This window comes from Oncorhynchus kisutch, unplaced genomic scaffold, assembly GCF_002021735.2.
Source record: "Oncorhynchus kisutch isolate 150728-3 unplaced genomic scaffold, Okis_V2 Okis07a-Okis12b_hom, whole genome shotgun sequence".
Classification (NCBI taxonomy): domain Eukaryota; kingdom Metazoa; phylum Chordata; class Actinopteri; order Salmoniformes; family Salmonidae; genus Oncorhynchus; species Oncorhynchus kisutch.
This window is the reverse complement of record NW_022261984.1, coordinates 2,742,638-2,766,952: the sequence shown is the minus strand read 5'-3', so window position 1 is coordinate 2,766,952 and position 24,315 is coordinate 2,742,638. Positions and strand designations below refer to the sequence as shown.

The following is a 24,315-nucleotide window of genomic DNA, read 5'->3' as shown; positions in this document are numbered from 1 at the left end:
AATAATCAGGAATTCTTAGTAAACAAATGTTCTGCATGGTTTATTAACCTAAAGAAATTAAATAACATAGTACAAGGTGTCTGATTATAATAAAGGCTATTATTAACATTATTTAAATACAGTATCAGTTGTAGTTGGGTGTTCAGCAGCGTTAAACTCATCCTCCAAATTCAAGTAGGTATGTATGTATGAGACAAGTCATATCATCATCATCACTGGAAACTGTATACTGAAATGAGTTGAAAAGCCTAGTTCAGGATTACAATTCATACCACAATAGTTGCTTCTTAGCCTCTATCAACACCAAGATGTTCTCTCCTCTCATTAGGGGTGTGTTGCTGGTAGATACATCTCCATACTTGAGAAGAGAAGAAAAGAAATGCAGCCTATGATAAAGTAAGACAAAAATGGAACATTGTTAAACCCATCATTGATCTCAAGTATAGTCATTCCTTACATCTATGAATTTGAGAGGTTACACTTCTCCAGTTGTTTACCAAAAAAAAAGAAGCTTTGTAGCTGTTTGAATCTCAGATTGCCCCTTTAAGGTCAGATTACATAAACCCTTCGTACAGTGTGTACTTCATCCAACAGAGTGGCGTTAGTGTGTTTACCTTTTATAAACATGTGTGAGGGGAAGGGGCTCAGTGGCTGCTGGGGAACTGTCCGTGTGTGTTGATGGACTGTTGCAGCTTCTCCTCTTTGGCCCTTCTGCTGTGGCAGAGCTGTACAGTGAGAACACACACACACACAAATATGAAATCAAACATTGACTACTGTGTAATAGACCGTATTTACATAGAATCCCATTTCCTGGTTGTTGACTTGTTGCAGTACACCTTGTTCATATTACCACAGAGATGTTTATACAGAGTGTAAATACAGTCTACACAACAGCTCAATGCTTCCCGGCTCTCTTTTCGTGGACTATGTTATGATCCTTCTAACTCTGCTAGTTCACTGACTGGTGAAAGACAGACATATCCATCCCCACACTATAGAATGCTGTTTGGACAACAAAGACATGTTGAAATGTTGGAAAATACATCTGAGGTAGAATTCTGCAGTGTGCTGGTATCAGTCTTTCATTACTTCATGTCAGCTTGTTGACTTGACTTTTTGACAGTTAGTTCAGTTTTACCGTCCTCTTCTCCATGAAGTTGGCCAGGAAGTCGTCGATGTCCGTCTTGCCCTCCAGGAAGCTCTCGGCCGTCTCCTCTGACTCCTCCTCCGCCTGGTGGGCTGCCACCTTCAGACGAGCCTGCAGGGCACTCAGACTGCAGCTCTGGAGAACAACACAAGTTCATAGAATGACACTTTAAAAATTAAAATAAAGTTTTTTTTTGTTGTCAAACCTCAAAATGGACTCGGACGTCAAGCCAAATCCACACCCTACAACATCAGTTGTGTTGTGAATAAATCGGTACATGTTTCAACCCCAAAAACATGGACAAGATGAGCAGCGAATAAAACAACTCATTGCCTGGGTCATGGACAACATTGATGTACTTTTGAGGTTAGAAAACGTGATCATCACGTGTGTGTTTGGTGCAGGGAACACCTCACCTCACTGATGTCATGCTGTCTCTGCATCTTGGTCTCAAAGGCCGATTTGTTCTGGGTTAGCTGCTCGTACTGTCAACACAACAAGTAAGAAACAACTAGCACTCACAACACAATATACTGTCTATAGCAGTAGGACTGATCCCGACCAACATTTCAACTTGGCTCAATGGTGCAAGGTGGTAGCTATAACATTAGTAACAAACTGACAGTTGTTATGAGACATTCATACAGGTAGAGTGTGATTGCTAACGTATATTGACAGACAGACCTTCTGCATTCATTTGCCAGTGAATGTCATAATTCAACGGCAGATAGCCTAGTGGTTAGAGCGTTGGGCCAGTAACCAAAAGGTTGCTAGATCGAATCCCCGAGCTGACAAGGTAAACCCCTGAACAAGGCAGTTAAACCCACTGTTCCCCGGTAGGCCGTCATTGTAAACTGGAATTTGTTCTTAACTGACTTGCCTGGTTAAATATATATATTATTTTTTACAAATTCTCACCTTGAACAGCATTTCTTGTCTCGTCCCCTCCAGCTGAGGTTCCAGCTGCAGGTTCTTCTCTGGGAGAGAGATGACCCAGACATGTCACTGTGTGTCCCAGGGCAGCAGTGAACTCAGATTCAACACTTCCCCACTTTCTAGCACACACTCATTTCACTACCTACCCATATGAACTGACTGAGGATCTGTGTAACCATAGCGATTATGAGCTTGACACCAAAAGTGTCTCGCTGGGGACCGTTTGTGATTTTGGGCTCTCTGGGGACAGTTTGTGAATTTGGGCTCCTGGGATAGTAGCACTTCATCTCCTTACTGAGTCAGATGAACTCATGGATAAAAATGTTATGTCTCTGTGTGCAGTATGAAGGGAGTTGTAGGTCATTTCTGGCGCCATTGCTAACTAGCATTAGCATGACTGGAAGCTCATAATAACCATGGTCCTAGCATTTGTTTGTGTGTACATGGTGGGCTTTGGCTATACAGTGTCACCCACTGCCCAGTCAAGTTTAGCAACAACCACTAGTGTGTAGGGAGACTCACTGGCCATGTCCACAATGCTGTTGACCAGCTCCTCCTTGTCAGTGGTGACCTGTTTGAGCTGGGGCAGACACACAAACAACTCCAGCAGCACGTCCTCCTGCTCACTCATGTCCTTCAGCTGGGACACACTGGGGACAACACACACAGGCAGTCAGTCAGAGAGGGATATGGTGGGACAGATGGATGAAATCATACCTTGAAGGCAGAACCCAGTGTGTCAGAGTGAGCAATCAGCTGTCGCCCACTCTCAGCTATGATGTGGGCATGCCCCAAGGGTCAATACTAGGGCCCCTCCTGTTCAGCCTAATGATCTGCCTGTACTGGGTCTGAAGTTCAAATGTATGCAGATGATACAGTGCTATATGTGCATGCAAAGAGCAAACAACAAGCTGCACAATAATTCACTACTGTAATGGTCCAGGTGACAAAGTGGCTCAGTGACTCATGTTTGCATCTCAATGTGGGAAAAAAAGTCTGCATGTTCTTCACAAAGAGGACAACAGATGCTACTGAGCCAGATGTCTATGTGTCAGGGGAGAAGCTCCAGGTGGTATCTGATTTTAAGTACCTTGGCATCATACTTGATTCTAACCTCTCTTATAAAAAGTAGGTGAACAAGGTAACTCAAATAACCAAATTCAACTTAGCGAATTCGCGATTCATGTGAAATTGTTTGACTACGGAGGTAGCAAAACTGTACTTCAAATCTATGATACTCCCCCACTTAACATACTGCTTGACTAGTTGGGCCCAAGCTTGATGTGCAACATTAAAACCTATTCAGTCTGTCTACAAACAGGCTCTCAAAGTGCTTGATACGAAGCCGAATAGCCATCATCACTGTTACATCCTCAAAAAGCATGAGCTCTGCCTCCCGGGTGACGCAGTGGTTAAGGGCGCTGTACTGCAGCGCCAGCTGTGCCACCAGGGACTCTGGGTTCGCGCCCAGGCTCTATCGCAACCGGCCGCCACCGGGAGGTCCGTGGGACGACGCACAATTGGCCCAGCGTCGTCCGGGTTAGGGAGGGCTTGGCCGGTAGGGATATCCTTGACTCATCGCGCACCAGCGACTCCTGTGGCGGGCCGGCTGGCTTCCAGGTTGGATGCGCGCTGTGTTAAGAAGCAGTGTGGGTTGTGTTTCGGAGGACGCATGACTTTCAACCTTCGTCTCTCCCGAGCCCGTATGGGAGTTGTAGCGATGAGACAAGATAGTAGCTACTAAACAATTGGATACCACGAAATTGGGGAGAAAAAGGGGCTAAAATTCAAGAAAAAAAAAGAAGAAAAAAACATTTTTAAAAACATGAGCTCCTGAGTTGGGAAAATCTTGTGCAATAAACTGATGCATTTTCTTGAATTTTAGCCCCTTTTTCTCCCGAATTTCGTGGTATCCAATTGTTTAGTAGCTACTATCTTGTCTCATCGCTACAACTCCCATACGGGCTCGGGAGAGACGAAGGTTGAAAGTCATGCATCCTACGAAACACAACCCAACCAAGCCACACTGCTTCTTAACACAGATACTAAATGGCCTGGCTCCTCCTCCACTCAGTACTTTTGTTAATTACAGAAAACCAAAACCCATGGCAGCAGATCCACAAGGTCTGCCATGAGAGGTGACTGTATAGTTCCCCTAAGGAAAAGCACCTTTAGTAAATCCACTTTCTCTGTGAGAGCTTCCCATGTCTGGAACATACTGCAATCAGACACAAACAACTGCACCACCGATCACACCTTCACAAAGAACATGAAGACATGGCTAAAGGCCACTCAGACTTGAACATAATCCCCATCTTTGTATTGCCTTTTTCCATTTTGTCTGTAGCTTGTGAGGTGTGGAAACACTGTTGCTTTTACATATTTTGTTTAGTTGCTTTCTGTGATGTGTTGCTCTGTTTGCGTGCTGCGTGTTGCTTGTTCTATGTTTCTCTGTCTGCGTGCTACGTGTTGCTTGTTAATAAATTTCTGTCTGCGTGCTACGTGTTGCTTGTTCTATGTTTCTCTGTCTGCGTGCTATGTGTTGCTTGTTCATAAATTTCTGTCTGCGTGCTACGTGTTGCTTGTTAATACATTTCTCTGTCTGCGTGCTATGTGTTGCTTGTTCTATGTTTCTGTCTGTGTGCTGCGTGTTGCTTGTCCTATGTTGCTTTGTCTGCGTGCTACGTGTTGCTCCTGTGTTTGTCTGTGTGCTACGTGTTGCTTGTCATGTTTCTCTGTCTGCATGCTACGTGTTGCTTGTTCTATGTTTCTCTGTCTGCGTGCTACGTGTTGCTTGTTCTATGTTTCTCTGTCTGTGTGCTGCGTGTTGCTTGTCCTATGTTGCTTTGTCTGCGTGCTACGTGTTGCTCCTGTGTTTGTCTGTGTGCTACGTGTTGCTTGTCATATGTTTCTCTGTCTGCGTGCTACATGTTGCTTGTTCTATGTTTCTCTGTCTGCGTGCTACGTGTTGCTTGTCCTATCGTTTCTCTGTCTGCCTGTTGCTTGTTATATGTTTCTCTGTCTGCGTGCTACATGTTAATTTTTTCTATGTTTCTCTGTCTGCATGCTACGTGTTGCTTGTTATATGTTTCTCTGTCTGCATGCTACGTGTTGCTTGTTATATGTTTCTCTGTCTGCATGCTACGTGTTGCTTGTCATATTTTGCTCTGAATGTGCTTAATGCTCATCGTTTGTCTGTATTGATATTGTCATTGCTTTTAATATCCTGCCCAGGGACTGCGGTTGAAAATTAGCCGGCTGGCTAAACTGGCACTTTTACTGAAACGTTGTCCCTGTAAAAATAAATAACAAACATGGGAGAGAGAGGAAAGCGCTAATATGTAGGTTGATGTGGGATTAAGTGATTGAAACCCAAACGTGAAGGTTCAGAATTGGAAGACAATATAACTTTATTGTCCAAACAAGATGGAATATCCCTGATTGATCATTGGCTTTCAATTATTTACATGCCTCTCAGTGAAAATTGGTGGGACGAGGTATAGGAGGACTGGCTCATTGAAATGGATGAAATGGAATTCATGGAACAAAGTCAAACATGTGGTTTCCATATGTTTGATACCATTCCAGCCATTACAATGAGCCTGTCCTCCTATAGCTCCTCCCAACCAGCCTCCACTGAAACCTATATTCATATCATTATATCTAAACGTTTCTTTGAGTCGTGTCCTCATACGTTACCATTTGGACTCAACGGCCCAGAAAGTGGGTGACGTTTTAAACTCCAGTGGCAGAATGCACATACCTCATTTCAGACAGCTCAGGAAATGTTTCAGGAATCTCAGGCATCTTGTACATGTGGCCGTTCAACCCAGCCTGTTGCAGACAGAGTGATATCACATCTTATGTAGCTAACCAACACATAAAACAAGTAGCTAAACACTTGACCATCACAGCAGTACTCCAGTACAGAAGCTCTAGTTCGCATGGTGACTGACAGGCCTCAGTGCCTGGCAACAGTTGTTAAGGTATTGTGTGCTTAGGGCTGGTGGTGAGGTGTTTTGAAAATAAAGTATAATATAATAGATGCCCCAAATTATTCTAACTAGAATAATAGGTCAGTCTGTGGTAGAGGTCGACCAATTATGATTTTTCAACGCCGATACCGATTATTGGAGGACCAAAAAAGCCGATACCGATTAATTGGCCGATTTGTATTTATTTATTTGGAATAATGACAATTACAACAATACTGAATGTACACTTATTTTAACTTAATATAATACATCAATAAAATCAATTTAGCCTCAAGTAAATAATGAAACATGTTCAATTTGGTTTAAATAATGCAAAAACAAAGTGTTGGAGAAGAAAGTAAAAGTGCAATATGTGCTATGTAAGAAAGCTAACGTTTAAGTTCCTTGCTCAGAACATGAGAACATATGAAAGCTGGTGGTTCCTTTTAACATGAGTCTTCAATATTCCCAGGTAAGAAGTTTCAGGTTGTAGTTATTATAGGAATTATAGGACAATTTCCCTCTATACCATTTGTATTTCATTAACCTTTGACTATTGGATGTTCTTATAGGCACTTTAGTATTACCAGTGTAACAGTATAGCTTCCTTCCCTCTCCTTGCTCCTCCCTGGGCTCGAACCAGCAACACAACGACAACAGCCACCATCGAAGCAGCGTTACCCATGCAGAGCAAGGGGAACAAATACTAGAAGGCTCAGAGCGAGTGACGTTTGAAACGCTATTAGCGCGTGCTAACTAGCTAGCCATTTCACTTCGGTTACACCAGCCTCATCTCGGGAGTTGATAGGCTTGAAGTCATAAACAGCGCAATGCTTGACGCACAACAAAGAGCTGCTGGCAAAATGCGCGAAAATGCTGCTTCTGCCTACCACCGCTCAGTCAGATACTTAGTATGCTTGTATGCTCAGTCAGATTATATGCAACGCAGGACACGCTAGATAATATCTAGTAATATCATCAACCATGTGTAGTTAACTAGTGGTTATGATTCATTGTTTTTTATAAGATAAGTTTAATGCTAGCTAGCAACTTACCTTGGCTTACTACATTCGTGTAACAGGCAGTCTCCTTGTGGAGTGCAACGAGAGAGAGGCAGGTCGTTATTGCGTTTGACTAGTTAACTGTAAGGTTGCAAGATTGAATCCCCCGAGCTGACAAGGTGAAAATCTGTCGCTCTGCCCCTGAACAAGGCAGTTAACCCACCGTTCCTAGGCCGTCATTGAAAATAAGAATGTGTTCTTAACTGACTTGCCTAGTTAATAATGGTCTAAAAAAAATAAAACAACATTATTATTATTATTTTATTAAATCGGCGCCCAAAAATACTGATTTCCGATTGTTATGAAAACTTGAAATCGGCCCTAATTAATCGGTCGACCTCTAGTCTGTTGGTATTTGTCTGTCCTGATGAAACATTGCTACATTAAACCTCTTGGGGCGTCTAAACTGCATGCCAAGTAGTCTCCTTAACTTATACATTTAGGTATTATGCCGGTATTAGCCAGATATCTACTGGGTAAACTACACTTCAATGAACCTGTGGTAGTGCGTTTACCTGGGAGTCTGCGGTGGGTACGGGGAGAGGCAGGTCGGTGATGAGGCCGTAGACAGGGGCTGCTGCCCAGGGAGGGCAGTGACCGTGAGCTCCCTCTACACCCGCGTGGGGCATGGGGGGCGGGGTGGGGCCCACGGGGCGCAGCCCGTAGTGGAAGCTCTGTGTGGGGTAGGGAGGCATCCCTGACGGCTTGTACATGTTACTGCACCACAGAGAGAGAGAGATGGCAGGGAGGAAAGATGGGAGAGACAGAAAGCTGATGAGAATAGACTCCCTTTGTGAAGAAACGGTACTCAGTTAAATGACACTAGTCACTGAGCTAGTCTTTCTGCCTCCTTGTATCCTTTACTGTAAAGCTATGGCAGTTATTATGGCTGTCTCATGTGACTTTGTACACCTTTTGATCGTCCTTTCATTGCGTATTACACGCAACCCAAAGAATTTGCCTTCAACGGCCAACAAAGGATTACATGATGACATGTTATGTGTGTGTGTGTGTGTGTGGTACTGACTAAGGGAAGCCGGTGGGGCCAGACGTCAGGACCGGTGGACTCTTCCAGAACTCATCCAGGAGACTCTGGATGACTTTGCCCAGATCTGAGTGCATTCCAAACTGAGAACATAGGCCTGTTAGCTTCATGACAAGCATATGAAAACCAGATGTTTGCATCCATGTCAACACCTGCCCTTATACAGACAATGAACTTGTAACGAAACAAGTATAAATACCTAGAGAAAAACATCAAATGGCTACCATTCAGATCACCACAGATTTAGCTTCCCTTGTCTCTTGTATGGTTGACATAGACCTAAATAACATCATATCTAGTTGAGAAGGACTTACATTGGTAATGAGGGGGCTGGTAACCATGGTGCCATTGTTGCTGTCTACCAGGTGATGTCCTACTGGAGGGTACACACTGACTACTGGTTTCTCCTGGGGAAACTGAGGAGGAAGCAAGCTGGAGAGGACGAGAAAGAGAAGAGGGAGATTAGGGGGGAGAAAGGTAGAGAGAGAGGTCATTGAAAGTGATAGTAGCCCATGAGTTCTGAGGGTTTGAGTCCTATTGATCCTGCAAGAAATAATCAACAAGTCAGACATAGCCAAGTAAATGGAAGATTAACCTAACTGTACTGTGAACCAATGGCAGGATGAGCTATTGGGGTTTACACACATGTTGACACTGATGGGACAACATGCTCATTTGTTGATGCTAAAACGTAAACATGTATTCATCTGTTAATGCTAACTCTGTAAACGTGCAGCTCGCTCACATGTTGACGCTGATGGTTGAGTTGTTGACTGTGAAAGGGATTCTGTACTCCACATCTTTCTGGATCTCTGCTAAGCTGTAGGAGAAGAAAACCGAAACATATAACGTTAGATACAAACCAGTTTATCCACCTTACACACAATAATTTGACACGTCAATCCAAAACGTATTTAGCTAGCTAGAATATTGAAAAAGATAGTGACACACGTATACATTAGACATATTGTTCATATTAGTTACATAACGTTACAATTATGTAACCTATAAAGTTAGGCTGACTATCTAGAAGAGCGCTGAGGGGCACCTCTCTCTAATGTTACTTGTAAACAATACATACTACTTTAATCTGACCTAGTCCCATCAACTATCGGTGTTGCGATGGGGGCACAAACGTTAGCTAGCTATACATCGCATGATACACACTAATTACACCTTGTGACAACGCTTTAAATAGTAGCAAATACTTTAGCTAGCTATCAAGGCTAACAAGCCACGGATTAGCCATAACTAGCTAGTTAGCATTGCTAGTACGTGATGTTGATTTACCTGGAGTGGGCAGCTTTGAGAGACTCGATCTGCCGTTGTCTTTGTTGCTGCAAGCTATTAAGAGGTGGGAGAGGTCCGGAACCCTTGGATGAGGGGAAAAGCCAGTTCATCCTATTCTGGCTGGGCACGAGCTTGAATTTAATGACTAGCTAGCTAATGAATTAACAAATCACTATCCAGCCTCAACAAGAACAGACGAGACAGACAAGGGAAGGAGAAAACCCCCGTCGAGATGTAGCCAATATTCGCTAGCCTATACCTTCTAGCTACTTGCACAGCGATAACTTTCGGTATGACATATCTTAGATGGTCGTAAAAAATAACTATTTAATTTCTCCGCTTGAAGCATTTATCCAAAATTGGCACTGTCATTATTGGTAAGCTTAGTAGCTACCGAGCACATAAACGGATAATAGGAAGACAACAACCCTCGTTGTGTACGAGCATGATTAAGTAGTTTGCGTACTACCTCACTGTACACAAAGAAACCAGGAAGGTAAATGTACAAGTATTTTTGGGGGAAAATAACTGACTATACTAAGATATATTTAAAAGGAATGAAATTGTTCTCAATACTGTTGTGACAAATGTAACATAATCGTAATGTTTTTTTTTTACATTCTCCGTATCAGGAGTTGAGAGGTCAATGCGCATACTTCAATGACGTCACCATTTGTTTTACAGTTTGTGCCACAGCATTCCTATGGTTTCTACTGTCACTACAAATAACATCGATTGGGCAATAGGGGAAAAATACTCTAGAAGATTTAAGAACTGCACCTCTAATTAATGACCTGGTGAAAGAATACATTGCATGTTTTCACTCTTATATAAGCCTAATGATAAAGTAAATACCATGATAACAGCGGGCACATAAACGTTACTATACCAGTAATATATTACATATAGTCTATACATACCAGGTCAGGTCTATACATACCAGTTATGATCATGATCAGTATTCTTGTTTGATTTACAGAAACTAAATCTAACCACTCTGTGTTACGGTGAGAAACCATTTAGTAACCTGAACTACAATACATGTACCAAAGAAATTAATATTAACAATATTAAGAGCTAACCACTCTGATCATATTCCCTCCCTCAATGCTCCACAAGGAAGCAAAGAACGGTCATCAATGGCAGAAAGCGGATGAACTGAATCATTACTCAAAGCCCGCTTCGCGCTCAGAAGGGAATATCGCATCTCATCCTCGTGGGTTGCGAGATCAAACACTTTAGAAACACATTTCTCAAGTCAAGAACTATAGAAATGATCCCTGAAAGTATAGTCTTAATTAAATTGAGGGCGAGCGAGGGTAGCCTCTGTTGGAGCTGTTATTCTCACTAACGGTTTCCCACCGTACAAAGAGCACACTATATAGTACCACGTGGCCGAAATCATGCTTATCGGGCAACTTTTCATCAATAGGTCACATAAGGAATCAGTTATTGTCGTGTTTTATGCCCAAGAAAGCTTCATAAAAGACATTTTCAAGATGCTCCACAGTATAACTGTAATTGAGGGAGGTGCCAGAAGATGGCATTGGCTGAAAAGGTCAATGGCCTTACAATAGAGAAAATACAAGAAAAACCTTTTTAGAAATCACATGTAATTGAAAAGGTAGAGTTCTGACTGGATTAAAATCACATATCTCCTATACAACGTCATAGCAAGGAAAACAGGACCATTAAACAGTATTGAAACCAACTGTTGTATAATGAGGTTAAACTATTTTAAAAACTTAACTACAATAGTTGTATTAAAGAAGTTAATATAACAATATTAAAAGCTAACCACTCTGATCATATTCCCTCCCTCAATGCTCCACAAGGAAGCAAAGAACGGTCATCAATGGCAGAGAGCGGATGAACTGAATCATTACTCAAAGCCCGCTTCGCGCTCAGAAGGGAATATCGCATCTCATCATCGTGGGTTGCGATTTCAAACACTTTAGAAACACATTTCTCAAGTCAAGAACTATAGAAATGATCCCTGAAAGTATAGTCTTAATTAAATTGAGGGCGAGCGAGGGTAGCCTCTGTTGGAGCTGTTATTCTCACTAACGGTTTCCCACCGTACAAAGAGCACACTATATAGTACCACGTGGCCGAAATCATGCTTATCGGGCAACTTTTCATCAATAGGTCACATAAGGAATCAGTTATTGTCGTGTTTTATACCCAAGAAAGCTTCATAAAAGACATTTTCAAGATGCTCCACAATATAACTGTAAATGAGGGAGGTGCCAGGAGGTACTCATTGCAGTTTTTATGGGACTGGCATTGGCTGAAAAGGTCAATGGCCTTACAATAGAGAAAATACAAGAAAAACCTTTTCAGAAATCACATGTAATTGAAAAGGTAGAGTTCTGACTGGATTAAAATCACATATCTCCTATACAACGTCATAGCAAGGAAAACAGGACCATTAAACAGTATTGAAACCAACTGTTGTATAATGAGGTTAAACTATTTTATAAACTTAACTACAATAGGTGTATTAAAGAAGTTAATATTAACAATATTAAAAGCTAACCACTCTGATCATATTCCCTCCCTCAATGCTCCACAAGGAAGCAAAGAACGGTCATCAATGGCAGAGAGCGGATGAACTGAATCATTACTCAAAGCCCGCTTCGCGCTCAGAAGGGAATATCGCATCTCATCATCGTGGGTTGCGATTTCAAACACTTTAGAAACACATTTCTCAAGTCAAGAACTATAGAAATGATCCCTGAAAGTATAGTCTTAACGTACCTTTGGGCGAGCAGGGGAAGTCTATGTCGGGACAAGCATTTCCACTAACGGTTTAATCTAAAGTGTCATTGTCTGCGAGATTTACAGAGGTAAATATACACCCGTACATGGACACACAATATTCTTGATAAAATGTACGCCAATTACTATAATTATTTCTAAAAATGTATTAATATTCTGTGAATGTCATTACCCACAATACCTTGTTGGTAACAAGCACTGTTGAAGAGCTGAGCTGGCGGTCAACTTCATATAATGATGCACTTGTTCTTTGTAAATTTAAAACATGACCATATTGAAAAATGTGTATTTTTTCGCGTTGTTGTAGTGAAATCTGCACAAGAAGTGCATTATGAATTCATACCTATTTCCTGATAATGTCGAAGACATTATATTTACATGGTGGAATCGATTGATGAGCGTACTGGTGCGTTGGGGAGAAGTGTCCTGACGGAATCAGAAGAACGCATTTCTCGTTCCACTTTTCAAAAGAAAGGCGCGCTACGCCACAAATTGATCTGCTTTGCGAAATAACGGCACAATAACATTAATATAAAGATATGATAAAATAAGTGAAAACGCATTCATTAAAGCATTATTAAACGTAGCTGGCTACACAAGCTGGTGTCACGGCCGTAATTATAGAAATACGTTTTAATGTGTCAACCTGGCAAAACTTTGCTGAGTAACGTTATCTGACCGTGAGAGGCTAGAAATTTGCGTTAGCTAGCCAACTAACAGCTACATCTAATTTTTCGCTGAACTTACCAGCAGCCACAGGAGACTGCTAAGGACGCTCATAATAATGTATAGAACGACGAATTGAATGACAGCAAACCCATGGGAACAGTGTTTGAGTCCACTCACTCCGCTCAATTATTACCACAAGCCAGTCCTCCCCGATTCAGGTGCCAGCAGCTCATAGCTAGCCTTCGCAGTGCTCAGTTGATGAAATTAAAATAAACCAACTGCAGTCTTTTTAGAAAAAAAAACCCATACAATTTGATGATTGAAAATGTAGCTACCCAGCGCTGCCAAATAAAGTTATATCGTTCATGTCGCAGGTGCATGTCAGCTGATAATACAACTTTTGCGGTGAAAAAAATATAAAGCCCACGTGCGCATGTCCATTCTATGTAGTTGGCTGAAAAAACAAATACAGTATGCAATTATGCTAAACAGCCTCTGTTTCCTTCAAAAGGTCAGCAATTTGCTTTCCCGAAAAGGTACATTTTCAACTAAATTTGTTGCTGGAATGGAATTAGTTTTGACAGGGAAGACATGTAGAAAACAAGGCACACATGAAAAAAAGTTAGACTTCTTCCCCACCTAATCATTACAAGCGTAACACACACACACAACAGACAGAAGACACACAACAGACAGAAGACAAGGAGTCTTAAAGGAATATCATGTCCTTGCTCTCTCTTTCTCTCATTTGGAAGATCATCAATTGCAAGCATTTCAAAAACGTACTACTATTGCTTCATTGTAGAATTCATTGCATATGTAGGCTATGTATTGATCTTTATTATCTAGCCAGATGACCAAACTTGCTGCTGAATATATGCAAGTAGGCCTGTGTAAACTGGAAAAAAACGTGAATAGAGAAATGGATGATTAAGACATTAAGATTCTCTTCCTTCTCCCATACCTTTCTCTCACTGGTAAAGGCATTTGATACAGATACTACACTTGACCATGCAGGCTCTTACTGTAATGTAAGTCACAGCCTTTATTTGACCATTATTATATATTATTATATTACAAACCTTAATGTGATACGAGCATTTTTGTTTTTACCATAAATCATTCTATATTATGAGTAATCAGAGATTAGTTACAACTTTCTGTAAACTGTCATTTTTTTGTGATTTTCAAATGTTTGGCGAGTACTGCTTAAATACTAGGTGCAGTAGTGTAGGCTATACATCACTGGCCTACTTGCAATGGGAGGAAAATGGATTGTGGAATTGATCCACGATTGGATAAACAGGGGAACTGAAACCAATGAGATGTCTGTTGCAAAACGGCAGCTTCTCTGCATGCTAGTGGAGGGGATGGTGACTGAGAACGTAGACTTAAAACCACAATGTTCCCCTGCAGATTGTTCATGGAATCCTTCACCTCCAGTCCCCCTCCATCTCTTTTCCTTGTCTTCATCCTCACCTTCGTCATCCTATTCTCCTCATCTTCCTCCACTTCTTCGTCCTCCTCTTCCTCTTCTCATCATCCTGTTCCTCCTTCTTTAAACCCTAGCCTGGAACCTCCTCTTCCTCTTGTCATCATCCTCTTCCTCCTTCTTTAAACCCTAGCCTGGAACCTCCTCTAGAGTTGGCGGACCTGTTTCCTGGCCTCGGCACGCAGGCAGATGGGGAAGGAGGCATGTTGTTTCCTGTTCACCTGGTAAACAATGACAATGGTACCATTAAACAGGGAATTTAGCCTGGATGCAGGATATAGACTAATACACAGGACTGTGCTTATTTCTTGTAGCCTGGTCCCAGATCTGTTTTATGCTGTCTTTCCAACTCCTATGGTCATTGTTTGGCGTTAGTTGTCAAGGCAGCACAAACAGATCTGGGGCCAGACTACATTTCTTGTAACAATACTGGAAGAGATTGTAGGGTATTTTAAGTTATTATCATTGAATACTTGCATAGATGCACCATAGTCCTGATATGCTTCTGTAGGTGATCTGAAAGGACTTGATTGGTCTTAAAGTGATATTGTGTCAATCTATCCAGATCTTTTAAGTATAAAGGGAATAGGTCAGAGGTTATAGGTCATCGAGACAGACAGAGCTGCGGTTCGCAGGTCCATTGAGAATAGGTCAGAGGTTATAAATCAAATGAAAATCAGATTTGATTAGGTCAGAGGTTATAGGTCATAGATGAGATAAGAGATGAGTGGATTGTGGGTAATACTAATCTGCCAGCTAGCTCCTTCTTCATACAGGACTTGAAGGAAGTGAATCGCTCTGCGGTTTTGTAGCCCTGGGGTTTGTGAGCAGCAGAGTGGAAGAAACAGATAGGGTGGGAAAAGCGATAGAGAGAGGAGATAGAAGGAGGGGGTTTTGGGATGCTGTTAGTCAAAAGGGAAGCCAGGACGACGAGGCCAAGAGAAATTGAACAGTAATATTTCAGACTCAAGACCCCATGCATAGGACATCAACGTAGGACTCGTTCAAGGGCGATTGATTGGCGTAGTATTAGAATGAATTCATACCTATTTCCTGATTATGCAACTGTCATGTGTAGGGCCTAGGGGTTTTCTCTGACCACATGCCTTATCTGACTAGGAAAAACTCTGGGCCCTAGTCATGATGACAATTGTAACTGTTTAACTTCACATACCACTAGGGGGCAGTAAAATACTTTGGAAGTGCAGGGAAGGTAGTCATTTACAACACTACAGACCTCCATATAACTGTGTAACTAGATTTGCTCTAGATAAAGATCTTAAAACTGCCACCACTTTTATGGCTGTCGACTAAAGTTAACAGTCAAAAGCTAGAATCAAATGACATTGTCCAAGTGTAACACAATATAAAATAAGAGCATGTCAAATTTCTAGTGATGGAAAACCAAACTAGATCATTCTCACTTTCTCCCTATCTCTCACTCTTCATACCTCTCCTCCACCCCCCCTCTCTCGTCATCCTTCTCTCTCTCTCTCTCCCTCTCTCTATCCATCTTTCTTCTCTCACCTTTCCCTCCCACCTTACCTCCTTTCACCCCCTCCAATGTTTGTGAATGATTCCTTTCATTTGTTCAGAGCGCTTTGAGTAGTGGGTAGTTAGAACGCAAGAATGCGTCTTTTTGCAAGAATGACCTTAAAAAAGGTCATGTCTCGTTTTGTTTTGAATTTTCTCAATGGCAATATTAATCGGATCATTTTTGTAGCCCCTCTCCTTGAACTTTCTTTGCATCTCAGCCATATTTCTGTAGAAATCTGATTGCTTTTTGCAAATTCTTTTGATTCGACAGAATTGGCTGTAGCGTAAACTATTTTTCAAGGGAAGTGGGTGACAACTGTCAGCCCTCAACAAACTGTTAGGATCAGTAAGTTTTCTTTATCCTTCTCTCTCTCTCCCTCTCTCTATCCATCTTTCTTCTCTCGCCTTTCCCTCCCACCTTACCTCCTTTCACAACCCCCCTCTCTCTCTCTCTCACCCAAATTCTCCCTTCTCCTTTCCCTCTCTCTCTACCTCAGTCCTCTCCCCTCTCTCTGTCCCTACCCTCCCTCCGCGGTGCAGCCGGTCCTTCATAATGCCGATGAACTCCTTGTAGCTCAGCTGGTCGTCGTGGTCCACAAAGATCTTGAAGATGGTGTGGACCAGGTGACGTGTCAGCTTCAGGCCCGTGGCCACGTACACAGCCCGCCCAAACTCATCTGAGAGAGAGAGAGAGAGAGCACGGTGGGGGATATATAGAGGGGAGAGAGAGGGAGAAGGGGTGGGAAAGCAATAGAGGAAGACAGAGACAAGATACAGATGGGAGAGACAGGAAGAGAGGGGGATACAAAAAAGAGAACAAGATGGAGGAGAAAAGTAACCTACAGCCATTATTCACAAGCGAAAGGGAAATATCTCCACAGATATGAAATCCTAAAATGGAGGCTTACCTTGGCCAATGGAGCGACTGGCAAAGTTGTACATCTGCATGGCGATGGCAAAGTCCTCCAGGTTGTTGAGGAATTGGAAGAAGGAGCGGAACTCGTCGAAGGTGATGCCCTGCCCAGTCTCCACTGGGATGAGAGACTGTAAACGTGGCCTAGTGATGACAACACAGAGAGGCATTCTGAAGTGGTGACTAACACCAGTCTATTTCACATACAAAATTCTGCTATGGAAACATCCTGGTGGGGGTTCTCTACAAGCCCGATCTGTGGAACTTCCTTTTCACCAAGTTTCCTCATTTTAAACACCCTTGGCTGAGGTTAAACCTCCACAAATAATTTCCTTCACAAAACCAGTTTGCTAACACAGTTAGCCTGCTGCTAAAGTTCAACCTCCACAAGTAATCTTCACAAAACCAGTTAGCTAACACAGTTAGCCTGCTGCTGAGGCTAGCAAACACAGACCAGTAGCGAACAATGCTCTCTAAATCAGCACAGTATGTGTGGACAGACAGGGAAGTGTTTAATCGTCTGACTAACTAGGAACTGTTGGAACTTAAAGTGGGAGATATGTAACGATGTGGAAAATGCCTTAGACAAACAGAGTGTGTGTGCCAGTGTGTATCTGTCTGCGCGGTCAACAAATCCATTCCGGGCGAGTGGCCCTTACCTGCCTGGTTCTCCTTTGATGCCCTGTGAACCCGATAGCCTCCATACAAACAGACAGGAGTCAGCCATCCCAGTGATACCTACAGACAGACTGGGCCATAGAGTAATCTAGAAAAGACTATTGGTGGTCACTGGAGCATGCCTTCACCTCCTGTGGAACCTTGGGCTCCAGCCTGCTAGCTCAATGGAACGACCACCACTAACTAATGGATGTCTACATGTACGACACCGCAAAGCAACGGGCGTTTCTTACAGAGACTTCTGATGAATAGATGAGTACGGCAGAATGCCTGGCTGACAGTGGACTTGTTGAACTGAGTGGGTTACCTAACGAGGCGTATTCAGGAAAACACCTGCATTAATAAACATATAATATCATTTACTGGCTCACAAAAAGCACATATGTCCCAGATTCACAGAATACATTCTCTAGTTGCCTAAAAATAAATAATGGGAGGTACCTACCAGAGGCTGCTCAGTTTTTGGGCGATTACTACCATTGGCTGAAACCACCAGTGGTATACGTTAGATAATACATTTATTGTTTAATACTGAACACAAATATAAAGGCAACTAGAACAATGTAAACTATTTTACTGTGATAGTTCATAAAAGGAAATTGTTCAATTGAAATAAATTATTATAATACATATCGATGGATTTCACATGACAAAGGTGCCTTCTCAGCCCCGTCCTGTCGTCCCTGTTCCCCCTATGACTGCGTGACCACGCACGCCTCCAACTCAATCAAGTTCGCAGACGACACAACAGTAGTAGGCCTGATTACCAACATTGACGAGACAGCCTACAGGAAGGAGGTGAGGGGCGGAGTGGTGCAGGAAAATACCCTCTCCCTCAACGTCAACAAAACGAAGGAGCTGATTGTGGACTTCAGAAAACAGCAGAGGGAGCATGCCCCTATCCACATCGACAGGACCACAGTGGAGAAGGTGGAAAGCTTCAAGTTTCTCAGAATACACATCACTGACCATCTGAAATGGTCCACCCACACAGACAGCAAGGTGAAGAAGGCGCAACAGCATTTTGTTACACCTGCAATAACACCTGCTAAATATGTTTATGTGACCAATATAATTTGATTTGACTGAGCAGGGGCCCAGCCACTGGGGAGCCAGGCCCAGCCACTGGGGAGCCAGGACCAGCCTATGGGGAGCCAGACCCAGCCACTGGGGAGCCAGGACCAGCCACTGGGGAGCCAGGACCAGCCACTGGGGAGCCAGGCCCAGCCACTGGGGAGCCAGGACCAGCCACTGGGGAGCCAGGACCAGCCACTGGGGAGCCAGGACCAGCCACTGGGGAGTCAGGCCCAGCCACTGGGGAGTCAGGCCCAGCCAATCAGAACAAGTTTTTCCCCACATGTGTCACTTCTGAGTTTCTTGTAAAAGGTGTTGTCAAGCAGCTGTCTATGACACTCATTTACATAAACTGTCCTATCCAGGAGTACAACCGACCCACCCTTATCAGCAGGGCGAATAAGGACTGACGTATCAGATTGTATATGGAAAGATTTGGACTCCTGTTTGTTCTTACGGTGATGAGCAACATCTTTTTCAACAAGTCTGCAATATGTCTCGATAGAGTGATTGCGATTGGCCGGAGGTATAAAATAACTCTTGCTTCTAAAAGGAGTCGTAGTATGTGCAGGGGAGCAAACTTCTGGTTCAATAGAAATGTCAGGATTAGGGGAGCTAAAGTATTCCCTTAAACGGATGTTTCTAAAAAACTTAAACATGTCTACCTTAACATCAAAATCGTTGCACTGGGTTGTAAAGGCACACAATATAACCCTTTATTAAGCAAAGAGAAATGGGCAGGGCTCAATATCTTGCTTGATTAATTAAAGACACAGTCCCGTGGGTTCTGGGACCGTGTGAACGGTCTCCTCTGCCTCTGATAGTCGTTTCTTCTTACGCCGTCGGGTGCGGCATCTCGTCGATGCGCGTGCCTGCGGCCTCCTCCGCCCTTCCGTCCGTCCGTCCAAAACTACCACTGGAAGCCGATGAGGCGCTGGTTGTAGAGCGTTGATCAGACAAGGGTGGATCGAAGTAAGCGGCGTCCCTCCCGCGTCTGCCATGGAGAGGAGGTACAGGACCTCCCTGGTCAGGGTTTCTCCAGAAGTAGACTTTTACCATCGGCCTTGTCTTTTTTGTCTTGGTTGAATTTCTTGATTTTAAGTTCCTTTATTTCTGTAGACAACTTGTCCTGGAGCGCCTTGGTTAGTTTTCATCAGTTCATTGAATATGCCATCATCATTAACAGCTATTTGTAGAATATGCGTTTGTCTTTATCCATTTCAATAAAATCATGTTTCAACTGGTCAAGAATTAATGTCATTAAATCAATAAGAGCATTTGTTCAGGATGTCACACCAGCGCTCACATAAATCATCTATGCGCTGTCCAAATAATGGTTCTTTAGTATTGAAACCATCTGTGTAATGGTGATAAATTAATTAATAACCTGAATTACAATACAAAGAAATTAAAATTATCAATATTAAGAGCTAACCACTCTGATCATATTCCCTCCCTCAATGCTCCACAAGGAAGCAAAGAACGGTCATCAATGGCAGAGAGCGGATGAACTGAATCATTACTCAAAGCCCGCTTCGCGCTCAGAAGGGAATATCACATCTCATCATCGTGGGTTGCGATTTCAAACACTTTAGAAACACATTTCTCAAGTCAAGAACTATAGAAATGATCCCTGAAAGTATAGTCTTAATTAAATTGAGGGCGAGCGAGGGTAGCCTCTGTTGGAGCTGTTATTCTCACTAACGGTTTCCCACCGTACAAAGAGCACACTATATAGTACCACGTGGCCGAAATCATGCTTATCGGGCAACTTTTCATCAATAGGTCACATAAGGAATCAGTTATTGTCGTGTTTTATGCCCAAGAAAGCTTCATAAAAGACATTTTCAAGATGCTCCACAGTATAACTGTAATTGAGGGAGGTGCCAGAAGTGGCATTGGCTGAAAAGGTCAATGGCCTTACAATAGAGAAAATACAAGAAAAACCTTTTTAGAAATCACATGTAATTGAAAAGGTAGAGTTCTGACTGGATTAAAATCACATATCTCCTATACAACGTCATAGCAAGGAAAACAGGACCATTAAACAGTATTGAAACCAACTGTTGTATAATGAGGTTAAACTATTTTAAAAACTTAGCTACAATAGGTGTATTAAAGAAGTTAATATTAACAATATTAAAAGCTAACCACTCTGATCATATTCCCTCCCTCAATGCTCCACAAGGAAGCAAAGAACGGTCATCAATGGCAGAGAGCGGATGAACTGAATCATTACTCAAAGCCCGCTTCGCGCTCAGAAGGGAATATCACATCTCATCATCGTGGGTTGCGATTTCAAACACTTTAGAAACACATTTCTCAAGTCAAGAACTATAGAAATGATCCCTGAAAGTATAGTCTTAATTAAATTGAGGGCGAGCGAGGGTAGCCTCTGTTGGAGCTGTTATTCTCACTAACGGTTTCCCACCGTACAAAGAGCACACTATATAGTACCACGTGGCCGAAATCATGCTTATCGGGCAACTTTTCATCAATAGGTCACATAAGGAATCAGTTATTGGTGTGTTTTATGCCCAAGAAAGCTTCATAAAAGACATTTTCAAGATGCTCCACAGTATAACTGTAATTGAGGGAGGTGCCAGAAGTGGCATTGGCTGAAAAGGTCAATGGCCTTACAATAGAGAAAATACAAGAAAAACCTTTTTAGAAATCACATGTAATTGAAAAGGTAGAGTTCTGACTGGATTAAAATCACATATCTCCTATACAACGTCATAGCAAGGAAAACAGGACCATTAAACAGTATTGAAACCAACTGTTGTATAATGAGGTTAAACTATTTTAAAAACTTAGCTACAATAGGTGTATTAAAGAAGTTAATATTAACAATATTAAAAGCTAACCACTCTGATCATATTCCCTCCCTCAATGCTCCACAAGGAAGCAAAGAACGGTCATCAATGGCAGAGAGCGGATGAACTGAATCATTACTCAAAGCCCGCTTCGCGCTCAGAAGGGAATATCACAGCTCATCATCGTGGGTTGCGATTTCAAACACTTTAGAAACACATTTCTCAAGTCAAGAACTATAGAAATGATCCCTGAAAGTATAGTCTTAATTAAATTGAGGGCGAGCGAGGGTAGCCTCTGTTGGAGCTGTTATTCTCACTAACGGTTTCCCACCGTACAAAGAGCACACTATATAGTACCACGTGGCCGAAATCATGCTTATCGGGCAACTTTTCATCAATAGGTCACATAAGGAATCAGTTATTGTCGTGTTTTATACCCAAGAAAGCTTCATAAAAGACATTTTCAAGATGCTCCACAATATAACTGTACATGAGGGAGGTGCCAGGAGGTACTCATTGCAGTTTTTAATGGGACTGGCATTGGCTGAAAAGGTCAATGGCCTTACAATAGAGAAAATACAAGAAAAACCTTTTTAGAAATCACATGTAATTGAAAAGGTAGAGTTCTGACTGGATTAAAATCACATATCTCCTATACAACGTCATAGCAAGGAAAACAGGACCATTAAACAGTATTGAAACCAACTGTTGTATAATGAGGTTAAACTATTTTAAAAACTTAACTACAATAGGTGTATTAAAGAAGTTAATATTAACAATATTAAAAGCTAACCACTCTGATCATATTCCCTCCCTCAATGCTCCACAAGGAAGCAAAGAACGGTCATCAATGGCAGAGAGCGGATGAACTGAATCATTACTCAAAGCCCGCTTCGCGCTCAGAAGGGAATATCACAGCTCATCATCGTGGGTTGCGATTTCAAACACTTTAGAAACACATTTCTCAAGTCAAGAACTATAGAAATGATCCCTGAAAGTATAGTCTTAATTAAATTGAGGGCGAGCGAGGGTAGCCTCTGTTGGAGCTGTTATTCTCACTAACGGTTTCCCACCGTACAAAGAGCACACTATATAGTACCACGTGGCCGAAATCATGCTTATCGGGCAACTTTTCATCAATAGGTCACATAAGGAATCAGTTATTGTCGTGTTTTATACCCAAGAAAGCTTCATAAAAGACATTTTCAAGATGCTCCACAATATAACTGTAAATGAGGGAGGTGCCAGGAGGTACTCATTGCAGTTTTTATGGGACTGGCATTGGCTGAAAAGGTCAATGGCCTTACAATAGAGAAAATACAAGAAAAACCTTTTCAGAAATCACATGTAATTGAAAAGGTAGAGTTCTGACTGGATTAAAATCACATATCTCCTATACAACGTCATAGCAAGGAAAACAGGACCATTAAACAGTATTGAAACCAACTGTTGTATAATGAGGTTAAACTATTTTAAAAACTTAACTACAATAGGTGTATTAAAGAAGTTAATATTAACAATATTAAAAGCTAACCACTCTGATCATATTCCCTCCCTCAATACTCCACAAGGAAGCAAAGAACGGTCATCAATGGCAGAGAGCGGATGAACTGAATCATTACTCAAAGCCCGCTTCGCGCTCAGAAGGGAATATCGCATCTCATCATCGTGGGTTGCGAATTCAAACACTTTAGAAACACATTTCTCAAGTCAAGAACTATAGAAATGATCCCTGAAAGTATAGTCTTAACGTATCTTTAGGTGAGCAGGGGAAGTCTATGTCGGGACAAGCATTTCCACTAACGGTTTAATCTAAAGTGTCATTGTCTGCGAGATTTACAGAGGTAAATATACACCCGTTCATGGACACACAATATTCTTGATAAAATGTACGCCAATTACTATAATTATATCAAAAAATGTATTAATATTCTGTGAATGTCATTACCCACAATACCTTGCTGGTAACAAGCACTGTTGAAGAGCTGAGCTGGCGGTCAACTTCATATAATGATGCACTTGTTCTTTGTAAATTTAAAACATGACCATATTGAAAAATGTGTTGACATGTGTATTTTTTCGCGTTGTTATTGTGAAATCTGCACAAGAAGTTTCGAAGACATTATATTTACATGGTGGAATCGATTGATGAGCGTACTGGTGCGTTGGGGAGAAGTGTCCTGACGGAATCAGAAGAACGCATTTCTCGTTCCACTTTTCAAAAGAAAGGCGCGCTACGCCACAAATTGATCTGCTTTGCGAAATAACGGCACAATAACATTAATATAAAGATATGATAAAATAAGTGAAAACGCATTCATTAAAGCATTATTAAACGTAGCTGGCTACACAAGCTGGTGTCACGGCCGTAATTATAGAAATACGTTTTAATGTGTCAACCTGGCAAAACTTTGCTGAGTAACGTTATCTGACAGTGAGAGGCTAGGAATTTGCGTTAGCTAGCCAACTAACAGCTACATCTAATTTTTCGCTGAACTTACCAGCAGCCACAGGAGACTGCTAAGGACGCTCATAATAATGTATAGAACGATGAATTGAATGACAGCAAACCCATGGGAACAGTGTTTGAGTCCACTCACTCCGCTCAATTATTACCACAAGCCAGTCCTCCCCGATTCAGGTGCCAGCAGCTCATAGCTAGCCTTCGCAGTGCTCAGTTGATGAAATGAAAATAAACCAACTGCAGTCTTTTTAGAAGAAAAAAAACCCCATACAATTTGATGATTGAAAATGTAGCTACCCAGCGCTGCCAAATAAAGTTATATCGTTCATGTCGCAGGTGCATGTCAGCTGATAATACAACTTTTGCGGTGAAAAAAATGTAAAGCCCACGTGCGCATGTCCATTCTATGTAGTTGGCTGAAAAAACAAATACAGTA

General features: G+C 42.0%; 3 protein-coding genes and 8 non-coding genes across 13 annotated transcripts in view; all 11 read right to left on the bottom strand.

The window, feature by feature from the left end:
• Nucleotides 1-12: 12 nt before the first annotated feature.
• On the bottom strand, nt 13-12,307 carry vps37a (VPS37A subunit of ESCRT-I). 2 transcript variants are annotated; one of them, XM_031815020.1, is made up of 12 exons: nt 9,457-12,307; nt 8,912-8,986; nt 8,481-8,598; nt 8,149-8,249; nt 7,637-7,838; nt 5,850-5,920; nt 2,609-2,736; nt 2,069-2,127; nt 1,567-1,635; nt 1,142-1,285; nt 615-725; nt 13-358 (listed from the first exon to the last, which is right to left on the bottom strand). In XM_031815020.1, exons 1-11 carry the CDS (start codon nt 9,564-9,566, stop codon nt 645-647), a joined length of 1,158 nt encoding a protein of 385 aa, XP_031670880.1. In that variant the 5' UTR covers nt 9,567-12,307; the 3' UTR covers nt 13-358; nt 615-644. The 2 variants fall into 2 exon arrangements, with proteins under 2 accessions (XP_031670880.1, XP_031670879.1); XM_031815019.1 differs by having other exon boundaries at nt 13-386; nt 9,457-10,955.
• LOC116360230 (small nucleolar RNA U3) lies at nt 10,537-10,752 on the bottom strand. The gene has a single exon (XR_004206991.1). It is a non-coding gene; the product is annotated as a small nucleolar RNA U3 (small nucleolar RNA).
• Nucleotides 11,253-11,468, bottom strand: LOC116360226 (small nucleolar RNA U3). The gene has a single exon (XR_004206987.1). It is a non-coding gene; the product is annotated as a small nucleolar RNA U3 (small nucleolar RNA).
• LOC116360225 (small nucleolar RNA U3) lies at nt 11,994-12,209 on the bottom strand. Its single transcript, XR_004206986.1, has one exon. It is a non-coding gene; the product is annotated as a small nucleolar RNA U3 (small nucleolar RNA).
• A 1,615-nt stretch (nt 12,308-13,922) lies between the features above and the next one.
• Nucleotides 13,923-24,315, bottom strand: part of micu3a (mitochondrial calcium uptake family, member 3a) — a 56,092-nt gene continuing 45,699 nt past the window's right edge. Inside the window, exon 16 of the transcript XR_004206959.1 lies at nt 13,923-14,343. The gene's annotated coding sequence lies outside the window, so the exon portion shown is untranslated. The remainder of the gene's footprint in view (nt 14,344-24,315) is intronic.
• LOC116360182 (calcium uptake protein 3, mitochondrial-like) lies at nt 14,376-24,149 on the bottom strand. 2 transcript variants are annotated; one of them, XM_031815017.1, is made up of 5 exons: nt 24,016-24,143; nt 16,843-16,991; nt 16,457-16,611; nt 15,148-15,212; nt 14,384-14,622 (listed from the first exon to the last, which is right to left on the bottom strand). In XM_031815017.1, the coding sequence occupies exons 2-5, from the start codon at nt 16,880-16,882 to the stop codon at nt 14,616-14,618; spliced, it is 267 nt and encodes an 88-aa protein (XP_031670877.1). In that variant the 5' UTR covers nt 16,883-16,991; nt 24,016-24,143; the 3' UTR covers nt 14,384-14,615. The 2 variants fall into 2 exon arrangements, with proteins under 2 accessions (XP_031670876.1, XP_031670877.1); XM_031815016.1 differs by lacking the exon at nt 15,148-15,212 and having other exon boundaries at nt 14,376-14,619; nt 24,016-24,149.
• Nucleotides 20,033-20,248, bottom strand: LOC116360224 (small nucleolar RNA U3). The gene has a single exon (XR_004206985.1). It is a non-coding gene; the product is annotated as a small nucleolar RNA U3 (small nucleolar RNA).
• On the bottom strand, nt 20,749-20,964 carry LOC116360222 (small nucleolar RNA U3). The gene has a single exon (XR_004206983.1). It is a non-coding gene; the product is annotated as a small nucleolar RNA U3 (small nucleolar RNA).
• Nucleotides 21,465-21,680, bottom strand: LOC116360228 (small nucleolar RNA U3). The gene has a single exon (XR_004206989.1). It is a non-coding gene; the product is annotated as a small nucleolar RNA U3 (small nucleolar RNA).
• LOC116360227 (small nucleolar RNA U3) lies at nt 22,207-22,422 on the bottom strand. Its single transcript, XR_004206988.1, has one exon. It is a non-coding gene; the product is annotated as a small nucleolar RNA U3 (small nucleolar RNA).
• Nucleotides 22,948-23,163, bottom strand: LOC116360229 (small nucleolar RNA U3). Its single transcript, XR_004206990.1, has one exon. It is a non-coding gene; the product is annotated as a small nucleolar RNA U3 (small nucleolar RNA).

What these genes read in the sequence shown, in the direction of transcription:
- vps37a (XM_031815020.1), bottom strand. Translation starts at nt 9,566, where the DNA reads ATGAACTGGCTTTTCCCCTCATCCAAGGGTTCCGGACCTCTCCCACCT. An exon ending in CCAGCCCCCTCATTACCAAT is followed by an intron (nt 8,250 to 8,480) that starts GTAAGTCCTTCT and finishes CTATGTTCTCAG; the next exon opens with TTTGGAATGCACTCAGATCT. An exon ending in ACTTCATGGAGAAGAGGACG is followed by an intron (nt 726 to 1,141) that starts GTAAAACTGAAC and finishes CTCACTGTACAG; the next exon opens with CTCTGCCACAGCAGAAGGGC.
- LOC116360182 (XM_031815016.1), bottom strand. Translation starts at nt 16,882, where the DNA reads ATGCAGATGTACAACTTTGCCAGTCGCTCCATTGGCCAAG. An exon ending in CAGTCGCTCCATTGGCCAAG is followed by an intron (nt 16,612 to 16,842) that starts GTAAGCCTCCAT and finishes TCTCTCTCTCAG; the next exon opens with ATGAGTTTGGGCGGGCTGTG. An exon ending in GGCTGCACCGCGGAGGGAGG is followed by an intron (nt 14,620 to 16,456) that starts GTAGGGACAGAG and finishes ATTGTTTACCAG; the next exon opens with GTGAACAGGAAACAACATGC.